Source organism: Magnolia sinica, chromosome 19 (assembly GCF_029962835.1).
Source record: "Magnolia sinica isolate HGM2019 chromosome 19, MsV1, whole genome shotgun sequence".
Taxonomy (NCBI): domain Eukaryota; kingdom Viridiplantae; phylum Streptophyta; class Magnoliopsida; order Magnoliales; family Magnoliaceae; genus Magnolia; species Magnolia sinica.
This window is the reverse complement of record NC_080591.1, coordinates 65,315,612-65,332,995: the sequence shown is the minus strand read 5'-3', so window position 1 is coordinate 65,332,995 and position 17,384 is coordinate 65,315,612. Positions and strand designations below refer to the sequence as shown.

Sequence of the window (17,384 nt, the reverse complement as noted above, 5' to 3'; positions counted from 1 at the left end):
CTCTCTCTCTCACTCTCTATCTCTCTCTCACTCTCCCTCCCTCTCTCGATCTCCCTCTCCTGATCTCCCTCTCCCTGCAACATCCCTCTCCCCGCATTTCCTCTCTTATGAAAGATGCAGTCGTGCATTTGTTAGCTTATTGCCATGAAGCTCCGTTGCAACATCCAGTCGAATGGGGTTATTTTGTTACAACTGTCCACTTTCCATGAGACATGGATCGCATGATTAGAATCATAAAAGCAAGAACTACATCAGAATCATGATGATATTTCAAGATGATACCCATATATATTCAAATTTAAGTGGATTGTAGGCTTTTATAATTTATTTATTTATTTATCTTTATATAATGTGTACTTCGGGGAATAGCAGGAATTCAAGGGCCCGTGTATGCAGGAGAAAAGTTATATATGGGCAGCTTCCAGATTGTAAAGCATCCAAATATTCAATTTTCAATTCAATGAATGGTAATTTTCAATTCAATGAATGGTAAGATGATTAAATGATATATATATATATATATATATATATATATATATATATATATATATATATATATATATATACAATAGATTGGATTTTATCTTAAATCCAGCCGTACATGCCAGCTTGGAGCACATGCATCCAAGCCATCAATTCTGTCTGCCCGAAATGATACTCTGACCCAAAAATCAATATGGTCCTATCATCAATTGGGCCAAAATGTACAAAAAAGAGGGCCATAAAGGAAAAAGGTCGATGGTCCACATCCAATTTGAATGTTTGCTCCTTTGATGAGCAACAACCATCTACATGCTTGGGTTCACTTGATTGAAGGTTTTGATTTGGTAGCATTGTGCTAATGTTTTTTTTTTTTTTTTTTTGAAATTTCCTCTCATTTAGGTAAATTACATGAAAATGCATTGGATAAACAGAAACAGGTTACAAACAGGGTGTTGTACCACATTTACTGCCAAAAGCCACTTGCGTAGGAAATCAGTACTACAAAAAAGATAGGCCCCAACATGAAGATCGCCTGCCTTGGAAATCAGGCTGATCCTCTCATTAGGTGGGTCATCCCTGTATGTTGAGTCAGTCCAGTTATCCTTTAGATTTGTTTCAGACATGCCAGAGTAAGTTCTCTTTGACTCTCATGAATTATTTTTGTCCGCTATCTTTTTTTCCTTCTCAACTGGCAAGTCTTGTATCCAATTTCCTTCATTCTCTTGTTTATCGCAGCAAAAATGTTACAATACAGTTTGCACGAAGAACAGATGTAATGCCTCCAGTTCCTATTGAAACAAGGCACCATCCCTCTGCTGTTGATTTACTGCTTATCAAACGCCTTGCTGCAGAGACTTCAAAACAGACCCTTCTGCAGTTTCTCCAGCATGAATTTGTGAACATTGGCAAATCCTATGCAGAGCGTTTAATAGGCATGTATTCACGTTTGCAACCCCTCTTTCACTCGAGGAGTCATTTGAATGGAACTCACTCTGCAGCTGTTGTTATGGCATCTGGGCTGATTTTATGAAACAACAGGTCTGCATTCAATTTATTTTAGAAAGACCCATCTGATGCTTTATGGAAGTTGCAACTCTTCTAGTATCGCCCATTGCTATAATGACCAATTTTCATACTTTGGTGGATTGCATGATTTTACAATGTAATGAAATGCACTCATCTTATGTATCCATTGACATTATTTATACAGCAGAACGTTCTGTGTTATCCAATCTTGGGAACAAAAATGAAAGATGTCCATTTATCTGGCAACATATTCAACCACCACTGACTGCAAACACCAATGGTACTACTATACTCAGTCTGAGCATTTTGTATAATACCTCTCAATGAATTAAGTTGATTTGTTAACAGTTTGTGGGTCAGTTTAAGTCACCAACCCATTAAATCAAATATGCATTGGGGTGGAATAATGTCGTTTGAGTTCTCCCAAGTTAATTTGTTGATCTATAATGTGATAAGATTTCTTGAGTTGAATCCATTATAAAAATCAATCACAAAGACTAACTCCTTCAATATCATGTTCCATCTTCTGATTCAATTACTATCCATATTTGGTTCAAGTTTATGAATTTCATGCTACATGTATAAAATTGTTTGGCATTACTAGTTCTCATGTGCATTGCATCTTTGCTTTGGGAAGCGTTTTTTCTTTTTAAAACTAGACTATATGCAAGTATATGTTCATACTAATTTTGTCAACAATAATTTTGCTTGTGTTACGTTAATTCTATCATTGGTATCTAATATTAGGAGTCTTTATAGATTGAAGTGTTAAACTATTGCAAAGTAGTGAAGGATTCTAATTTATAGTTTTGCACTTAAAGTGCAGGGATAGAAGGAGTAGAAGGTGGTACATCTTCTTCCCCTCTTGATGATTCTGTTGGAAGGTATGAAACTGCTTTATTGTGCTTGGGCATCATGCACAGTCATTTTGGGCATTCTAATCAAGCTTTAGAGGTAATATGGCGAGAATTCTCTCTATTGATCTTATTTTCTTTTATTTTGTCCATTGTTTTTGGTTCATTTAGTTTCACACACAACTATTTTTCTTGATATTGTTCAGGCCCTAACTGAAGCGGTTCGAATTTCTCAACAGGTAATTTTAGTGCTGTCAACCCTTGTTATACCATCACACTATATTCTAGCAAACTCGGTAGTGCAGTTTTTTCTGTTATTTAAGGTTGAACTGTAATATATGGTCTGACTTTGGATTAGGTAGGGCTAACTATTCTCTCTCATTCCTTAGTCTAGGTTTCATGTCCTATAACTTATGTTAGTCTAGATTTTTGTCCTAAAACTTATGTTAACAGCTTCTCTCTCTCTCTGTCTCTCTCTCTTTGTATCTATCAACAAAGATCTGTTTTCTGGATGTTGTCGCCAGAACCTTCTAGCCAAGGTGTTGCTCCTGCTGAAAATATTGCACTTTTGGTTGAGTTGTTTTGTTTTTTCATTTTTCTTTTTGGAATTGTAATTAAATTGTTCTTGGCCTTTCCTTCTCCATCATCCTTCAACTATTGAGCATCCTTAGTGGCATATATATTTTGGATTTTTGCAGGCTGAACTACAATTTGGTATAAATGTGTTCACTTGGTCATCATATTTGTAGTGTAAGAGTTCCTATCATACCTTTTAGTGTTATAAGCCTTAGGCTCCATTTGGTCATCACATCAATCTTTATGAATATAATTTTTTTCTCAAACCAAATGGAGCTTAAGCCCTTTTTAACTCCGCCAATGCAACTTCTTGCATTGCCGGTCCCAAGCCGGGGTAAAGGAGGAGGGAAAATGAGCTTAAGCCCTTTCTGAAACTTGCTGCTCATCTCGCCTTGGCACTAAAAGGTAAGTTGGCTTCTCCTTGCTGCTTGCATTCTTAATACTGCTGTCCCTTAAAACATACTACAGACCAAACATGACAAATGAGTAATCATCAATTAATTCAATCATCTCACAGCACATGCATTTAGGGAAAAACAAATTAAACCTAAGGACAGCTCAGTCAGAGGTAATTATATCTACCTCTAGTTGTTTATATCTCTGCTGGCTATCTACCTCCACTTCATGCTCACGGATCCTTTAGATACCTGTTTCAATTCCGTAATGGTGTATGACATTGTATCTACCTCCAGTTGTTTATGTCTCCGATGGCTCTCTCCTAGCTCTGCTGACATATGGAGTGTTGGATGTAGTGTCTGCTGGTTCTCTCCTATCTCTGTTGGATGTATTGTTATCGAGATGGCTACAGGAAAACCTCCCTGGACCCAGCAGTACAAAGAGGTACACTTTAAAAAAAAAAAAAAAAAAAAAAAAAAAAAAATTGTTTTCATTTGTTTGATTTCATTTCCTTTCATCGACTCTTCATGGCATTTGGATTTTTCAGATTAACTTTTTCTAGGTTGCTGCTCTATTCTATATTGGGACAACAAAGTCACATCCACCCATCCCTGAGCACCTCTTGTTGGAGACTAAGGATTTTCTTTTGAAATGTTTACAAGAGTAAATACACACTTTTTTTTTCTTTTCTTTTAGTTTTCATTTTTTTTTCTGCCCCGTGTTTTGGATAGAGTGTTGTTTGAGCGTGTTCATTGCTTTTGATGGAAAAATCATTTATGTTGCTGTCATTAACAACCCACACATCTGATTATTTATTTTTTAAATACAAAATCAATCCAGTAAGGGCCTATTTGGTAGACACCTAAAATGAGACCATCTCATTTTCATCTGTTTGCAATTATGTGTTAAGAGCCTTAGAGATCTAAATTTGGCAAGGATTAAAATAATCTTGATAACCAACAGTCATGATCTCTAAAGGCTGAAACTAACAGCACATTTTAGTAGTGAACCAAGCTTGAGGCCATCTGCTTCCGAATTACTACAGGTGAGATTGCGAGCTTTAAAAAAAATAATAATAATAATAAATCTTCCTTGTAGAGCTTTAGAGTGATAAGTAGTGACTAATTATCCAATCTCAAATTCAATCGAGTTGCAGCTTTCCTTTTTTATTGTTGAATAGCCAAATCACATAATAATTTAGAGTTTTTTGCCTATTAATTTTGTAACCTAGATGCAGCATCCCTTTGTCACTGGAGAATATAAGGATCCTCATCCAATATTCTGCTCCTCTTCTCTGGTCAGTGTCACTATTTCTAGTTACTTTTGTTGTGCTGTCAAATGACAATTGATTGTGGTTTCCAAGTTTTCTTTTACTGAGCTCAAATTCTTACTTTCATCAGGAACATTCTGCACATAAAGTGCCATCTTCTGGATCAGAATTGGAGAACCTGTAAGTGTGTATATTTTGATGTTTTGGTACAAAGTCGGAAAACTTACTGGATTGACTCAAGCACAACACATTTACTACTTTTTATGGGTTGTTGCATATAAGGAAATTAGTATACTGTGCACAGGCTGCATTATGCTTCACTCCTGCCATAAATGCTAGTAGATAATTTTCAAAATTTTAGTATTCAACTTGGTAACTACATTTGTTGTGAAATCTTTTACAATTAAATGCAGGTTGGATAACACCTATCTCTTTAGATTTCCCACATTTTTCAAATCCCGAAAAATGCTCTGCAGGTTCTCTTTTGCAGCACTGAAAACGGGCGTATGTCTTTCGTTCGGCAATTAGAGCCAGACTGGCATGTTGATACAAATCTTGAGATAGTCTCTCAGCTAGCCGTATGTCTCTAGTGTGGCCCATCAATCTTATTTTACTTCATCATGCTTCCTTATGCATATCTTGTCAACTTCTGACTTTCTGCAATATGTGCTGCCACATCAGCGGTTCATCAGATTCCAACTTCACATCTGGCCCATTAGTTCCAGCAATGTGGCGTCTAACGTATTTAGTTCGACAAGTCTGGAGCAGTACTTTTCGTGCTTGGATCAATACTGAAGAACGATTTCAAGTTTTCACGGTCGGTGGATGTTTGTAACTGAACTAACTTGAAAGGCAGCTCTTTATGCCGCCCGATTTTGTTCAATATTAATTTTAAATTGTATATAATATTCTTTGGTTTTTAAGTATAAAAACAAATGTATAGCTTTTATTGGCCATTTGTAAATAATGAAAAATACCGTTCCAAAATTTAAATGACCGTTGGCAACATTAAAAACGGTTTAAAACCGGGTGATGCAATCAATCAAGGGCAGGATGGATGGTGACTTCCCACAATTTAACAGAAAAGGTCAGCTCCATATCTAATCTTACAATCATTCCTGCGTGTGAACACATGTAGAAGTCAGTGGTTTCGCGGATGGCAAATTGCTTTGTCCACAACAGTGCCTGTTTAAGTGAAAAAATAAAAAACAATAAATAAATAAATAAAAGGACAATTCACATTGAACAAGCTCAGGAAGCAAAATTTCCAGCACAAAAGGTTCATGTACCCAGATAATAATAGCCATTTGGAGCTAAGAATAAAAGCTCCAAAGCAAGCAATTCAATGCTCATCTGGAATATCTTAGTTCCAGAGATCAACACGATTTTTATTTATTTATTTTACAGATTACATTATCCATGGGATGGGTCTCACCATGGATGGGCAAGCTGAAACAATCTAATTCCATCTAACCATCTCAGCCATTGGATTGTCGGACTTCTTGCTGTTGCAGGAGCATTGGTTACATTTTGTTCCTAACCATCCATTTGCGGGCCAATTACTGGATGACGGGATACATCATGGAACACGCATTCAATGATGCCTGGTGAAGAGATGGACACCGTCTATCTAGCAGCCAGAGTGTCCATATTTTCCTTGTTGTATACATAACATGCTATGTTTTTCTTTCATTGTTCCATAATGGGATTGTGGGGTTTGATAGGAGGCAAGGGTTGGGCCCACGCTGCAACCAGACAGTACTGTCCATTGATGAATGTAAACCGGTCCTTTTGTCGGGTTTTTTCATTCAGGGGTATGTTACTTTCCGCAGTGCATCTACAAGCTCTGAACAGAAGCTTGAGACCTCCATTTCTTGGGTGGGCCCAAAACATCAGATTGGTCCACTGACAATGCCACTCAGGTTATTTGAAGAATGAACTATTGATTATTATTTTCAAATTCACATGGTAATGCTCTTTCTTTGATGCATTACCAAATTCAGTCCTTGGGACAACCAGATCTTCAACAGCTTGCATGTATTCATCAGGAACATTTGTATAAAATGTCTTCCTCACTTTAGCTGTTATCAGAAAGATGGAAATAAGAAATGAGAGTATCCATGTCTATTTCCTAACTGAGTGGGCTGGTGCCTTATAAGAGAGATTTTTCCTGATTGGAAACAACAAAATTTTATTAAATTTCAAAAGACGAGCAATACAGACCAAAACTTGCACAGGGAAATTATACTTACCATGAAAGATCTGGAACAAATTTCTCGGCTAGAATGGCGATGCATGAAGGCCAATTCCTCACGCATTGCAAAGTCTGATGTGCTAAGATACTGAGTAAACAAACCAATATAAAACATGAGCACAGTCCTGTTTCACTATTCTGAAGGCAATTGTTGTTACATATGTTAAGTGTAAAAGATTCAGCTAGAGTCCTCTCAAGTGCTGAAAATTACAAACTACTGGATCCTCTTAACCTTCGGTTGTACCTGCAGTAATTCTTCTGTAATAAAAAAATAAAAATACAAAGAGCATTTAACTATATACCTGGCAATGATGATCAAATCCATCCACACATTTGTCACAGCTTCTGCAGTGTTTACTGAACTTACGAACCTGCAAGGTGAACAAGAACTCAAAATATAGAAGCTAACTAATAGTCTGATGCAGAAACAGAGAAATGGGAAGCTTCAAGGCAATAAGAGATTATACAACTGGATGTTGCAGCGGAGCTTCAAGGCAATAAGAGATTAACCTTCAAAGCTTCAAGGCAATCATTGCACAATAGTGAGTAATTGAATCTGCTCAGATGGCGTACCCTGCCATGAATGGGCCACAATATTAAAATTTCACTACAAGGAAATCTTAAACATTGGATTAGGTGACCTAAGAACATATGATAGAAAACAATATTTGCAAGCATCAACAGGTGAAAGTCCAGAAATCACATGGGTATTATTGTTCAATCCGTGCAATTTTCTGGGTGTGGCCTATCCAACAAGAGAAAGACCCCATGGATTATCTGGATCACCAGATGGTTGTGGGGCTTGTCCTAGCCTAGCATATAAAATGCTTGTGCCAAGTAATGGTTAAAAAAGCTTAGGAAAGCACATAAAAGATAAAGAAAATCATCAAAAATACAAATAGGAGTGCAAAATGGAGAGAATGCACACCTGCTGCTGCTGTTGAGCTTAAGGCAACTTAGAACTGGGGCTCTTAGCTTCTATGACTGTGTAGGTGGAGAAACGTTAATAGATCCAATACCACTCAACAGTCAAGAACTAATAATTGATAGCTGTGTCAAGGACAATCCTCCAATTCTGCTCCTTCAACACTACCAAATGGCCAGATGAAGGACATAAATTGTAAGGTCTAAAACCTATCATTAGAAGTTCATCTTGTCACGAATTAATTTTCCAGCTTGATGCATAGCTCCAAAGTCCGGACCTTGAACACTTAAAATTTGTCTTCAATCAGCTTAGATGTGGCATTTGTAATGTACTCCATTGGACTATGCCTCACTACATCCATTTTGACACTAGTGCACCCATTGGCAACCCAAGCTATTATCACAGTTGAACTTCGGAATTCATGGAGTTGGTAGATTGCATCCAAGTCAATTAAATCCAAGCATCTGATGTCAGATACTTGCATGCCCCAAGCAAAAACCAGGTTGGCTGATTGAGTTTCAGCAAGACTTGCATGAGATGATGTATTTCTTTTCTTTTTCATTTTTTTTGAAGAAAAATAAAAATGAAGAGAAAATGAAATTTAAAGACCATGTATACTATTAACTCCAGAATATAGAATACAAGGTTGCATGAACAAGGTAAATAAACTACATGTATTACGACATTGAAAATTTTCAAGTTCTCTGTGCTCGGTACTATTTGTTAATCTATTCTATTTATGACTTTTCAAGGTATTTAGTCTATATAAAACTAGGAATTGATAATTTAAAATTGCAGATTTCAGATTGGTTGATTGATATTAGAAGGTTGTAACAACCAGTGATCATCTCAAGAGCCATTCATCATTCTCCAATGTCATAAAACAATTACAAAAGAAATTACTCTCATACAAGCATATTCAAAAGAAACACCTACCCGAAAGGATACTACAGAAAATCTATTTAAAATTGTAGAAACATACATAACAGAATATACAACTGGCATAATAGAAAAGAATTCAGTGTTTATAGTGAACTAGTCTACAGTCAAAGAAGGAATATTTGACTGTTCAGCCGCAAAAGTATTGACAGCAGAAGTAGTGGGTTATCAGCTAAAAACATAACAGTGACTTGCAGACATCTTCCTGTAACATTCAAAGATCCCAACTGAATCCTAAGCAACTTTTGACAAGTGAAGAAGAGATCTGCCATAGAAAAGAAAAAGAAAAAAAAAAAAAAGAAAGAAAGGAAAAAAAGAAAGAAAAAAAAAGAAAAAGAATTTGTTATGGATTTATTATTATTATTATTATTATTATTATTTTAAATAATGCAAATCTAGTAAAAAGAATTCAGCATAGTTCACTCCTAACAATGTACATTTCCATGTGGTGCCTTTATTTTTCTAACAAGACAACAACCAAGATATATGGTAGACATGCATAAAAAAATATCTTCCTACTAGAAAAGAATCCATAAACAAATTCCAATTCAAATTTAAATATAGTCTAAATTTTTATAAAGCGCAGAACTTTAGTTGACTGTGTATGATCTGAGCTCCAAACCTGGGTAAAATCTGAATCGACTACAGAATCAAAAGTAAATATCTGATCTTCAACCGACAACGAATTTGAAATGATAGAAATGACAGAAATTGCTGCTGAACAGTAAAGGTTTGTGGAGTCTAGTGGTAGAGGGGACCACTTCACCCTTAGAGGTGGTGAGTTTGAATCTTGCACCAAGCCATTTACTAATTTTATGAACTACAGTTTCACATTCTGAGTGACTCAGCTCAAGTCACTGCAAGTCGCATAGAGTTGACTGAGTTTGAAAGTCGACTCTACGAGTCTTCTTGACTCCAGGACGAGTCAGTCTCAAAGGATTCGTCTCAAAATCTTGCCAAGTCAGGTTGACTCAGCCAAGTTTCAAGTCGAATCAGTGAGTTTTAGAACTATGATCTCAATGAGGCAACCTTTCAGGACAAAGAATGAATGAAAAATGCTGATTTGACTTTTTAAAAAAGCAAAGGTATAACATGAGTTAAATGTATTAAAGGCCCGAGGGGGAAGATGCAGAGCTAAAAGATGACTAAGTTGGAAAGAAAAAGCAATTAACATGAGCAATCTAATGTAGTGAAATCTGGAGGATGATGTGTGCACCTGAGGAGGAATTCCCAGCTCCAAGAAAAGAGGACCCATAAATTATTTTTTACAAATACACTCATATTTATGTACATCAATACATAACAGAAATTTGCTGTGAAGGAGTATTATGAGTTCACCTGTACTCAACATCTAGTATCAGTTTGGCCCATCATAGAACTTTGCACACAATATGCAACAGGAAGTGACATCCTGTTTCTCGAACAGAGTCCTTCCAATTGCCTCCACTAAAAGAAACATGTATAATACGCCCACACACCTCCAGAAAGGAAAAGAAAAAGCAAATTCATCATTTCTATATATTTCTGCAGGATTTGATGAGCACCATGTCAAAGGCGACATGCAAAATCATAACTAGAAGATTAGCACAAGTAAAATCTGCAGTTTCAAGAGAAGTACACAAATATAGACTTAAAAGATATGGGTACGATGAGCAGTAAGACATACCAAACAATCCTCGAGGCAACCAAATAACCTTTCTGACCCCGAGATACATCTTTAGTTCATCCTCTATTTGTTCCTTATTGTTAGGTTTTGATTTGGATTCAATAGGCATTCTTCTGTGGTAATGCAAGTCCCTGAAGAAGGGGAACAAATACCCCCCAAAAAAATAACAGCAAAACTTGAGAAAAATAACAAATGAGTTTTTCCACAAACACCACAATTACAATAGAAACAGAAACAAAATTGAAATTAAAAAGAAGCATCTACCTTTAAAATGTCTAGCAGATTAACGAGGATCGGTGACAGGACAACAGCCCCAGCAGCGGAAAAAGTGCATTCAGCAGAACCCATATTAGCGTCAGAGAGAGTGTTGGAATGATGCTGGTGAGGGAAGCATCTAGACCTAAAGATGATGAATTAAAGGTACCCCCATGGTCACCTACACCTCGAAAAGTAAGCATTAAGCAAACAAAGAAATACCTTCTTGCAATATTTCCCACAAAAATATAAAGATTCGGAGCCCATCATGAGAAAATCATGTCCCCACGCACACTCCCTGTGATGTGCGGTAATATTACAAGTGATTGTTTAAACAATGGAAAAGTCTAGGCCGAAAGGATCTAATAACCAATTGAGGCATCAATGCTAGTAGATTTTCTTACATCTGCACCTGCATTGAATATATTCGAGTAATGTAAAAGATTCTCGGATTTTATCTTCTACCTGCTTAGCCATCATACAGAATGCACATCTGCAACCAATTGAGGCATCAATGTTAGTAGATTTAAAACGTCTGGTACTTTCATCATGTACATCCCATCAATGCAAGACGCTTCCATCATGCGTCTCAACATTACAACAACATATATACACATTTCGGGCAAAAATTATTTTGATGAACCTGCAAAGAAGTGTCACGAGAAAACAAAAATTGAACATAAGGAGCAATAATAGTTCTTAAAGAAAAATAAATTTGATTTAAATAGCCATTCATTTCTTCAACAAATCTGAGCAATGTTTGATTTAAATAGCCAACATGCAGTCTAATCATAAGGAAATGGCAAAAGAATTAATAATGATGTTTCTTACTATTCATATCATAGTAAAGAAGGCGACGGTATGCAGAATGTCCTAGAAAAGAAGCACTATGTGAAGTACTTTTCAAATATACCACATTTAGAATGCTCATAAGGTCTTTGAAGCACACAATCTCATCATTGGCTGAATATGACATTCCATAAAAGAGATCCACCTAGGTATTCATAGTAATCCTCCACTATGGGACATTAATGCATGGATATGGAAAAGTTACCATTCCTCATTATTACAAAACAAAAAAGAAAAAGGAAAAAAATGTCCTATTCATGAATTCCCAAAACACACTCACTCAAGCTGATATGTAGTGAAGACCGTTTCATTATTATGAAAAACACTATTCTATTTATGATTTGATCTCAACATTCAAGGAAAAATTTAATGTCATGGTTTGGGCAGAATTTGGGTGGCTTTAAAATTTTCGCTTCTTTTTAATCAACAAGGCATTATAACAATACTTATTTTGGATGTTCTAGTAGCATCCTTTAAGGTTTTGGTTTGTACAAGTGAAATCAATAGTTTAGTTATCCCACCCATTGATATGATGGGTCCCACTCTGGTGGACCATCCACCAAAAAATAACAAAAACAGAAAAATCCAAACACTTCAATAGGTTGCCCAACAAATATGTAATTAAGAAAATAAAGACACCAAAGTTCACATTCTAGTAAAAGATCAAATATTCAATAGTTGCGACCTTCCAATATGGGGATTTCCATATCATTAGCCATCCAGGTTGAGGGCCAGCATATTAACAGTTTTTTTATCATCGAAGTGAATAAACAACGGAGGAATACCCTATCCGCACAAACACATGGTCTAAAGTGGTATATGTGTGGGATCACTGCCTCTAATGAGGTGGACCAATGTTGATTGTTCCCCTCCCATATATCAGGTTAGTCCACTCATGGATGGGCCAAAAAAGTATGAAAGAAACAGAGACATTAAATGTATAATAGTGGTACACGTTATTGGTTGAAGTATTTCTTCAAACAACTAACCAGCAGATGTCAGTGGCCATGGACAGCAGCGGATATGGCTGCCGCTGCCATGGATGCTGCCCAAATTTTGATAATCAAAAGGGGAAGTGAGATAGATAGAGATGAAGGAAGCGAGATCGAGAGAGAGTACCTTCGATTTGATGGTAGCTATTGTTGACAATAAGGGACGAGCAACCTCTTGTGATGGTAGTTGTTGTTGATGGAGGTTGGGTGGCCATGCATTGGGGTGAGATCTGCTGCTACCGCAGATGGGGAAGACTATGGACATCGTCGGTGGTTGATGGGTTAGGGTTTGGAGTAGAAAGTAGGACAACAATGTTACTCTGCTTGCAATGGAGGCACGACAGGCGATTGCGAAAGTTTGGAGAAGAGGAAGGTTAGGGTTTGGAGATAGCAAAGATTAGGGGTATGGAGAAGAAGAGGGCTTTTGATGTATTAAAAAAAAAATTTTAAAAAAAACAAAATAACTTTTTTTTATGAGAGAGAGAGAGAGAGAGAGAGAGAGAGAGAGAGAGAGAGAGAGAGAGGGTGTGGGCATTTATACATATTCCGATGAAAACAGAGGGGTATTACATAATCCGATGAACATGATGTATTACAAATAAAATATCATTGTGGGGCGTAGCAAGCGTAATTGGATTATATATTGAGTTAGTCAGTATGCTCCCATTGCACTAAGTAAACTCAGTTGGGCCCACATTTAATGTATGTAGTATATCCACGACGTCCATCCGTTTTTCCATCTAATTTTAGCGGTTTAGCCCCAAATTGAAGCATATCAAAAGATCAAGTAGATCATACCACGGGAAACAGTGGGCATAATGATTTCTACCATTGAAACCATAGTGGGCCCAATAGTGATGTTTGTTTGTTATCAAACCTATTCATGAGATCATATAAACATGGATTAATAGAAAACACAATTATAAGCTTGATCCAAAACTTCTGTGGCCCCTAAGAAATGATTAACATGAGAAGTTCATTTCAAAATTTTCATGGGGTGTGGTCCATTTGAACATTGGATACGATTGAAATTTTAGAACTGGTTTTAAACCGTTCTTAATATTACCAAAGGTCAACTCATAAGAATGAAGTATTTTCATTATTTCCAAATGTGCGATAAAAATTTGTACATTTGTTTTTATATTTAAAAACCAAGAATATTACATACAATTTAATATTAATGTTGAACAAAATGGCGGCATAAGTAGGCTGCCTTTCAAGTTCGATTCTGAGCATCAGCCACGTGTGAAAACTAGAAATCATTCTTGATGGTGATCAAGCGTAGAAAATGCTGCTCCGAGACTTGTCGGCCAAACACGTTGGATGCCACATTGTTAGAACTAATGGGCTAGATGTGAAGTTGGAATCGATGAGCGAATTGATGTGGCAGCACATATTGCAGAAAGTTAGAAGTTGACAAGATATGCATCAGGAAGCATGATGAAGTAAAATAAAAATGATGGGCCACACTAGAGACATACGGCTAGCTGAGAGACTATCTCAAGATTTGTATCAACATGCCAGTCTGGCTCTAATTGCCGAACGAAAGACATACGCCCGTTTTCAGTGCTGCAAAAGAGAACCTGCAGAGCATTTTTTGGGACTTAGTTGTGAAAAATGTGGGAAATCCAAAGAGAGGTGCTATCCAGCCTGCATTTAATTGTAAAAGATTTCACAACAAATGTAGTTACCAAATTGAATACTGAAATTGTGAAAATTATCTACTAGCATTTATGGCAGGAGTGAAACATAATGCAGCCTATGCACATCATACTAATTTCCTTGTATGGATCAGTGTACAAACTAGTAAACGGGTTGTGCTCGAGTCAATCCAGTAAGTTTTCCAACTTTGTACCAAAACATCAAAAGATGCACACTTACAGGTTCTCCAATTCTGATCCAGAAGATGGCAATTTATGTGCAGAATGTTCTTGATGAAAGTAAGAATTTGAGATCAGTAAAAGAAAACTTGGACACCACAATCAATTGTCATTTGCCAGCACAATAAAAGTAACTAGAAATAGTGACACTGACCAGAGAAGAGCGAGCGAAATATTGGATGAGGATCCTTATACTCTCCAGTGATAAAGGGATGCTGCATCCAGGTTACAAATTTAATAGGCAAAAAACTCAATTATTATGTGATTCGGCTATTCAACAATAAAAAAGGAAAGCTGCAACTCGACTGAATTTGAGATTGGATAATTTGTCACTGCTGATCACTCTAAAGCTCTACAAGGAAGATTTATTATTATTATTATTTTTTTTAAAGCTCGCAATCTCACCTGTAGTAATTCGGAAGCAGATGGCCTCAAGCTTGGTTCGCTACCAAAATGTGTTGTTAGTTTCGGCCTTAGAGATCATGACTGTTGGTTATCAAGATTATTCTAATCCTTGCCAAATTTGGATGTCTAAGGCTGTTAACACATAATTGCAAACTGTTGAAAATGAGATGGTCTCATTTTAGGTGTCTACCAAGCAGGCCATTACTGGATTGATTTGTATTTAAAAAATAAATAATCAGATGTGTGGGTTGTTAATGACAGCAACGTATATGATTTTTCCATCAAAAGCAATGAATAAACTCAAACAACACTCTATCCAAAACACAGCAGAAAAAGAATGAAAACGAAAAGAAAAAAAAGTGTGTATTTACACTTGTGAACTTTTCAAAAGAAAATCCTTTGCCTCCAACGAGAGATGCTCAGGGATGGGTGGATGTGACTTTGTTGTCCCAATATAGAACAAAGCAGCAACTTGGAAAAAACATTGAAAGTTAATCTGAAAAATCCAAATGCCATGAAGAGTCGATGGAAGGAAATGAAATCAAACAAATGAAAACAACCTCTTTGTACTGCTGGCTCCAGGGAGGTTTTCCTGTAGCCATCTCGATAACAGTACATCCAACACTCCATATGTCAGCAGAGCTAGGAGAGATAGCCAGCAAATAGTACATCCAACACTCCATATGTCAACAGAGCTAGGAGAGATAGCCAACAGAGATATTAACAACTGGAGCTAGATATAATGTCATACACCATTACTAAATTGAAACAAGTATCTAAAGGATCCGTAAGCATGAAGTGGGTCATGTTTGAGAGGTTCTTCTTGAAATAAACAAGGACAAAAATGTTTACAATAATACCCAAGGAGGTATCAACGGGCTTTCATTTGTTTTTCCCTACATGCATATGCTGTGAGATGATTGAATTAATTGATGATTACTCATTTGTCATGTTTGGTCTTTAGTATGTTTTAAGGGACAGTAGTATTAAGAATGCAAGAAGCAAGGAGAAGCCAACTTACCTTTCAGTGCCAAGGCAAGATGAGCAGCAAGTTTCAGAAAGGGCTTAAGCTCACTACGTCCTTCTCCCTCCTTTACCCAAGCTTGGGACTGGCAATGCAAGAAGTTGCATTGGCGGAGTTAAAAAAGGGCTTAAGCTCCATTTGGTTTGAGAAAAATTATATTCATAAAGATTGATGTGATGACCAAATGGAGCCTAAGGCTTATAACACTAAAAGGTATGATAGGAACTCATACACTACAAATATGATGACCAAGTGAACACATTTATACCAATTTATATCAGCAGCCTGCAAAAATCCAAAATATATATGCCACTAAGGATGCTCAATAGTTGAAGGATGATGGAGAAGGAAAGGCCAAGAACAATTTAATTACAATTCCAAAAAGAAAAATGAAAAAACAAAACAACTCAACCAAAAATGTAATATATTCAGCAGGAGCAACACCTTGGCTAGAAGGTTCTGGCGACTACATCAAAACAGATCTTTGTTGATAGATACAAACATAGAGAGAGAGAGAGAGAGAGAGAGAGAGAGAGAGAGAAGCTGTTAACATAAGTTTTAGGACAAAAATCTAGACTAACATAAGTTATAGGACATGAAACCTAGACTAAGGAGTGAGAGAGAATAGTTTTAGCCCTACCTAATCCAAAGTCAGACCATATATTACAGTTCAACCTTAAATAACAGAAAAAACTGCACTACCGAGTTTGCTAGAATATAGTGTGATGGTATAACAAAGGTTAACAGCACTAAAATTACCTGTTGAGAAATCCGAACCGCTTCAGTTAGGGCCTGAACAATATCAAGAAAAATAGTTGTGTGAAACTAAATGAACCAAAAACAATGGACAAAATAAAAGAAAATAAGATCAATAGAGAAAATTCTCGCCATATTACCTCTAAAGCTTGATTAGAATGCCCAAAATGACTGTGCATGATGCCCAAGCACAATAAAGCAGTTTCATACCTTCCAACAGAATCATCAAGAGGGGAAGATGTACCACCTTCTACTCCTATCCCTGCACGCAAAACGATTAAATTAGAATCCTTCACTACTTTGCAATAGTTTAACACTTCAATCTATAGAGATTCCTAATATTAGATACCAATGATAGAATTCAAGTAACACAAGCAAAATGATTGTTGACAAAATTAGTACGAACATATACTTGCTTATAGTCTAGTGTTAAAAAGGAAAAAACGCTTCCCAGAGCAAAGATGCAATGCACAAGAGAACCAGTAATGCCAAACAATTTTATAAATGTAGCATGAAATTCATAAACTAGAACCAAATATGGATAGTAATTGAATCAGAAGATAGAACATGATATTGAAGGAGTTAGTCTTTGTGATTGATTTTTATAATGGATTCAACTCAAGAAATCTTATCACATTATAGATCAATAAATTAACTTGGGAGAACTCAAACCACATTATTCCACCTCAATGCATATTTGATCTCTTGGGTTGGTGACTTAAATTGACCCACAAATTGTTAACAAATCAACTTAATTCATTGAGAGGTATTATACAAAATGCTCAGACTGAGTATAGTAGTACCATTGGAGTTTGCAGTCTGTGGAGATGGCAC

General features: G+C 36.5%; 2 protein-coding genes across 2 annotated transcripts; both read left to right on the top strand.

The window, feature by feature from the left end:
• Nucleotides 1–1,091: 1,091 nt before the first annotated feature.
• On the top strand, nucleotides 1,092–1,513 carry LOC131234661 (DNA topoisomerase 6 subunit B-like). Its single transcript, XM_058231582.1, has 2 exons — nucleotides 1,092–1,112; nucleotides 1,219–1,513. Exons 1-2 carry the CDS (start codon nucleotides 1,105–1,107, stop codon nucleotides 1,511–1,513), a joined length of 303 nt encoding a protein of 100 aa, XP_058087565.1. The 5' UTR covers nucleotides 1,092–1,104.
• A 1,999-nt stretch (nucleotides 1,514–3,512) lies between these two features.
• Nucleotides 3,513–4,789, top strand: LOC131234660 (mitogen-activated protein kinase kinase kinase NPK1-like). Its single transcript, XM_058231581.1, has 5 exons — nucleotides 3,513–3,779; nucleotides 3,898–3,998; nucleotides 4,341–4,380; nucleotides 4,573–4,638; nucleotides 4,736–4,789. Exons 1-5 carry the CDS (start codon nucleotides 3,564–3,566, stop codon nucleotides 4,787–4,789), a joined length of 477 nt encoding a protein of 158 aa, XP_058087564.1. The 5' UTR covers nucleotides 3,513–3,563.
• The last annotated feature ends 12,595 nt before the right edge of the window (nucleotides 4,790–17,384 follow it).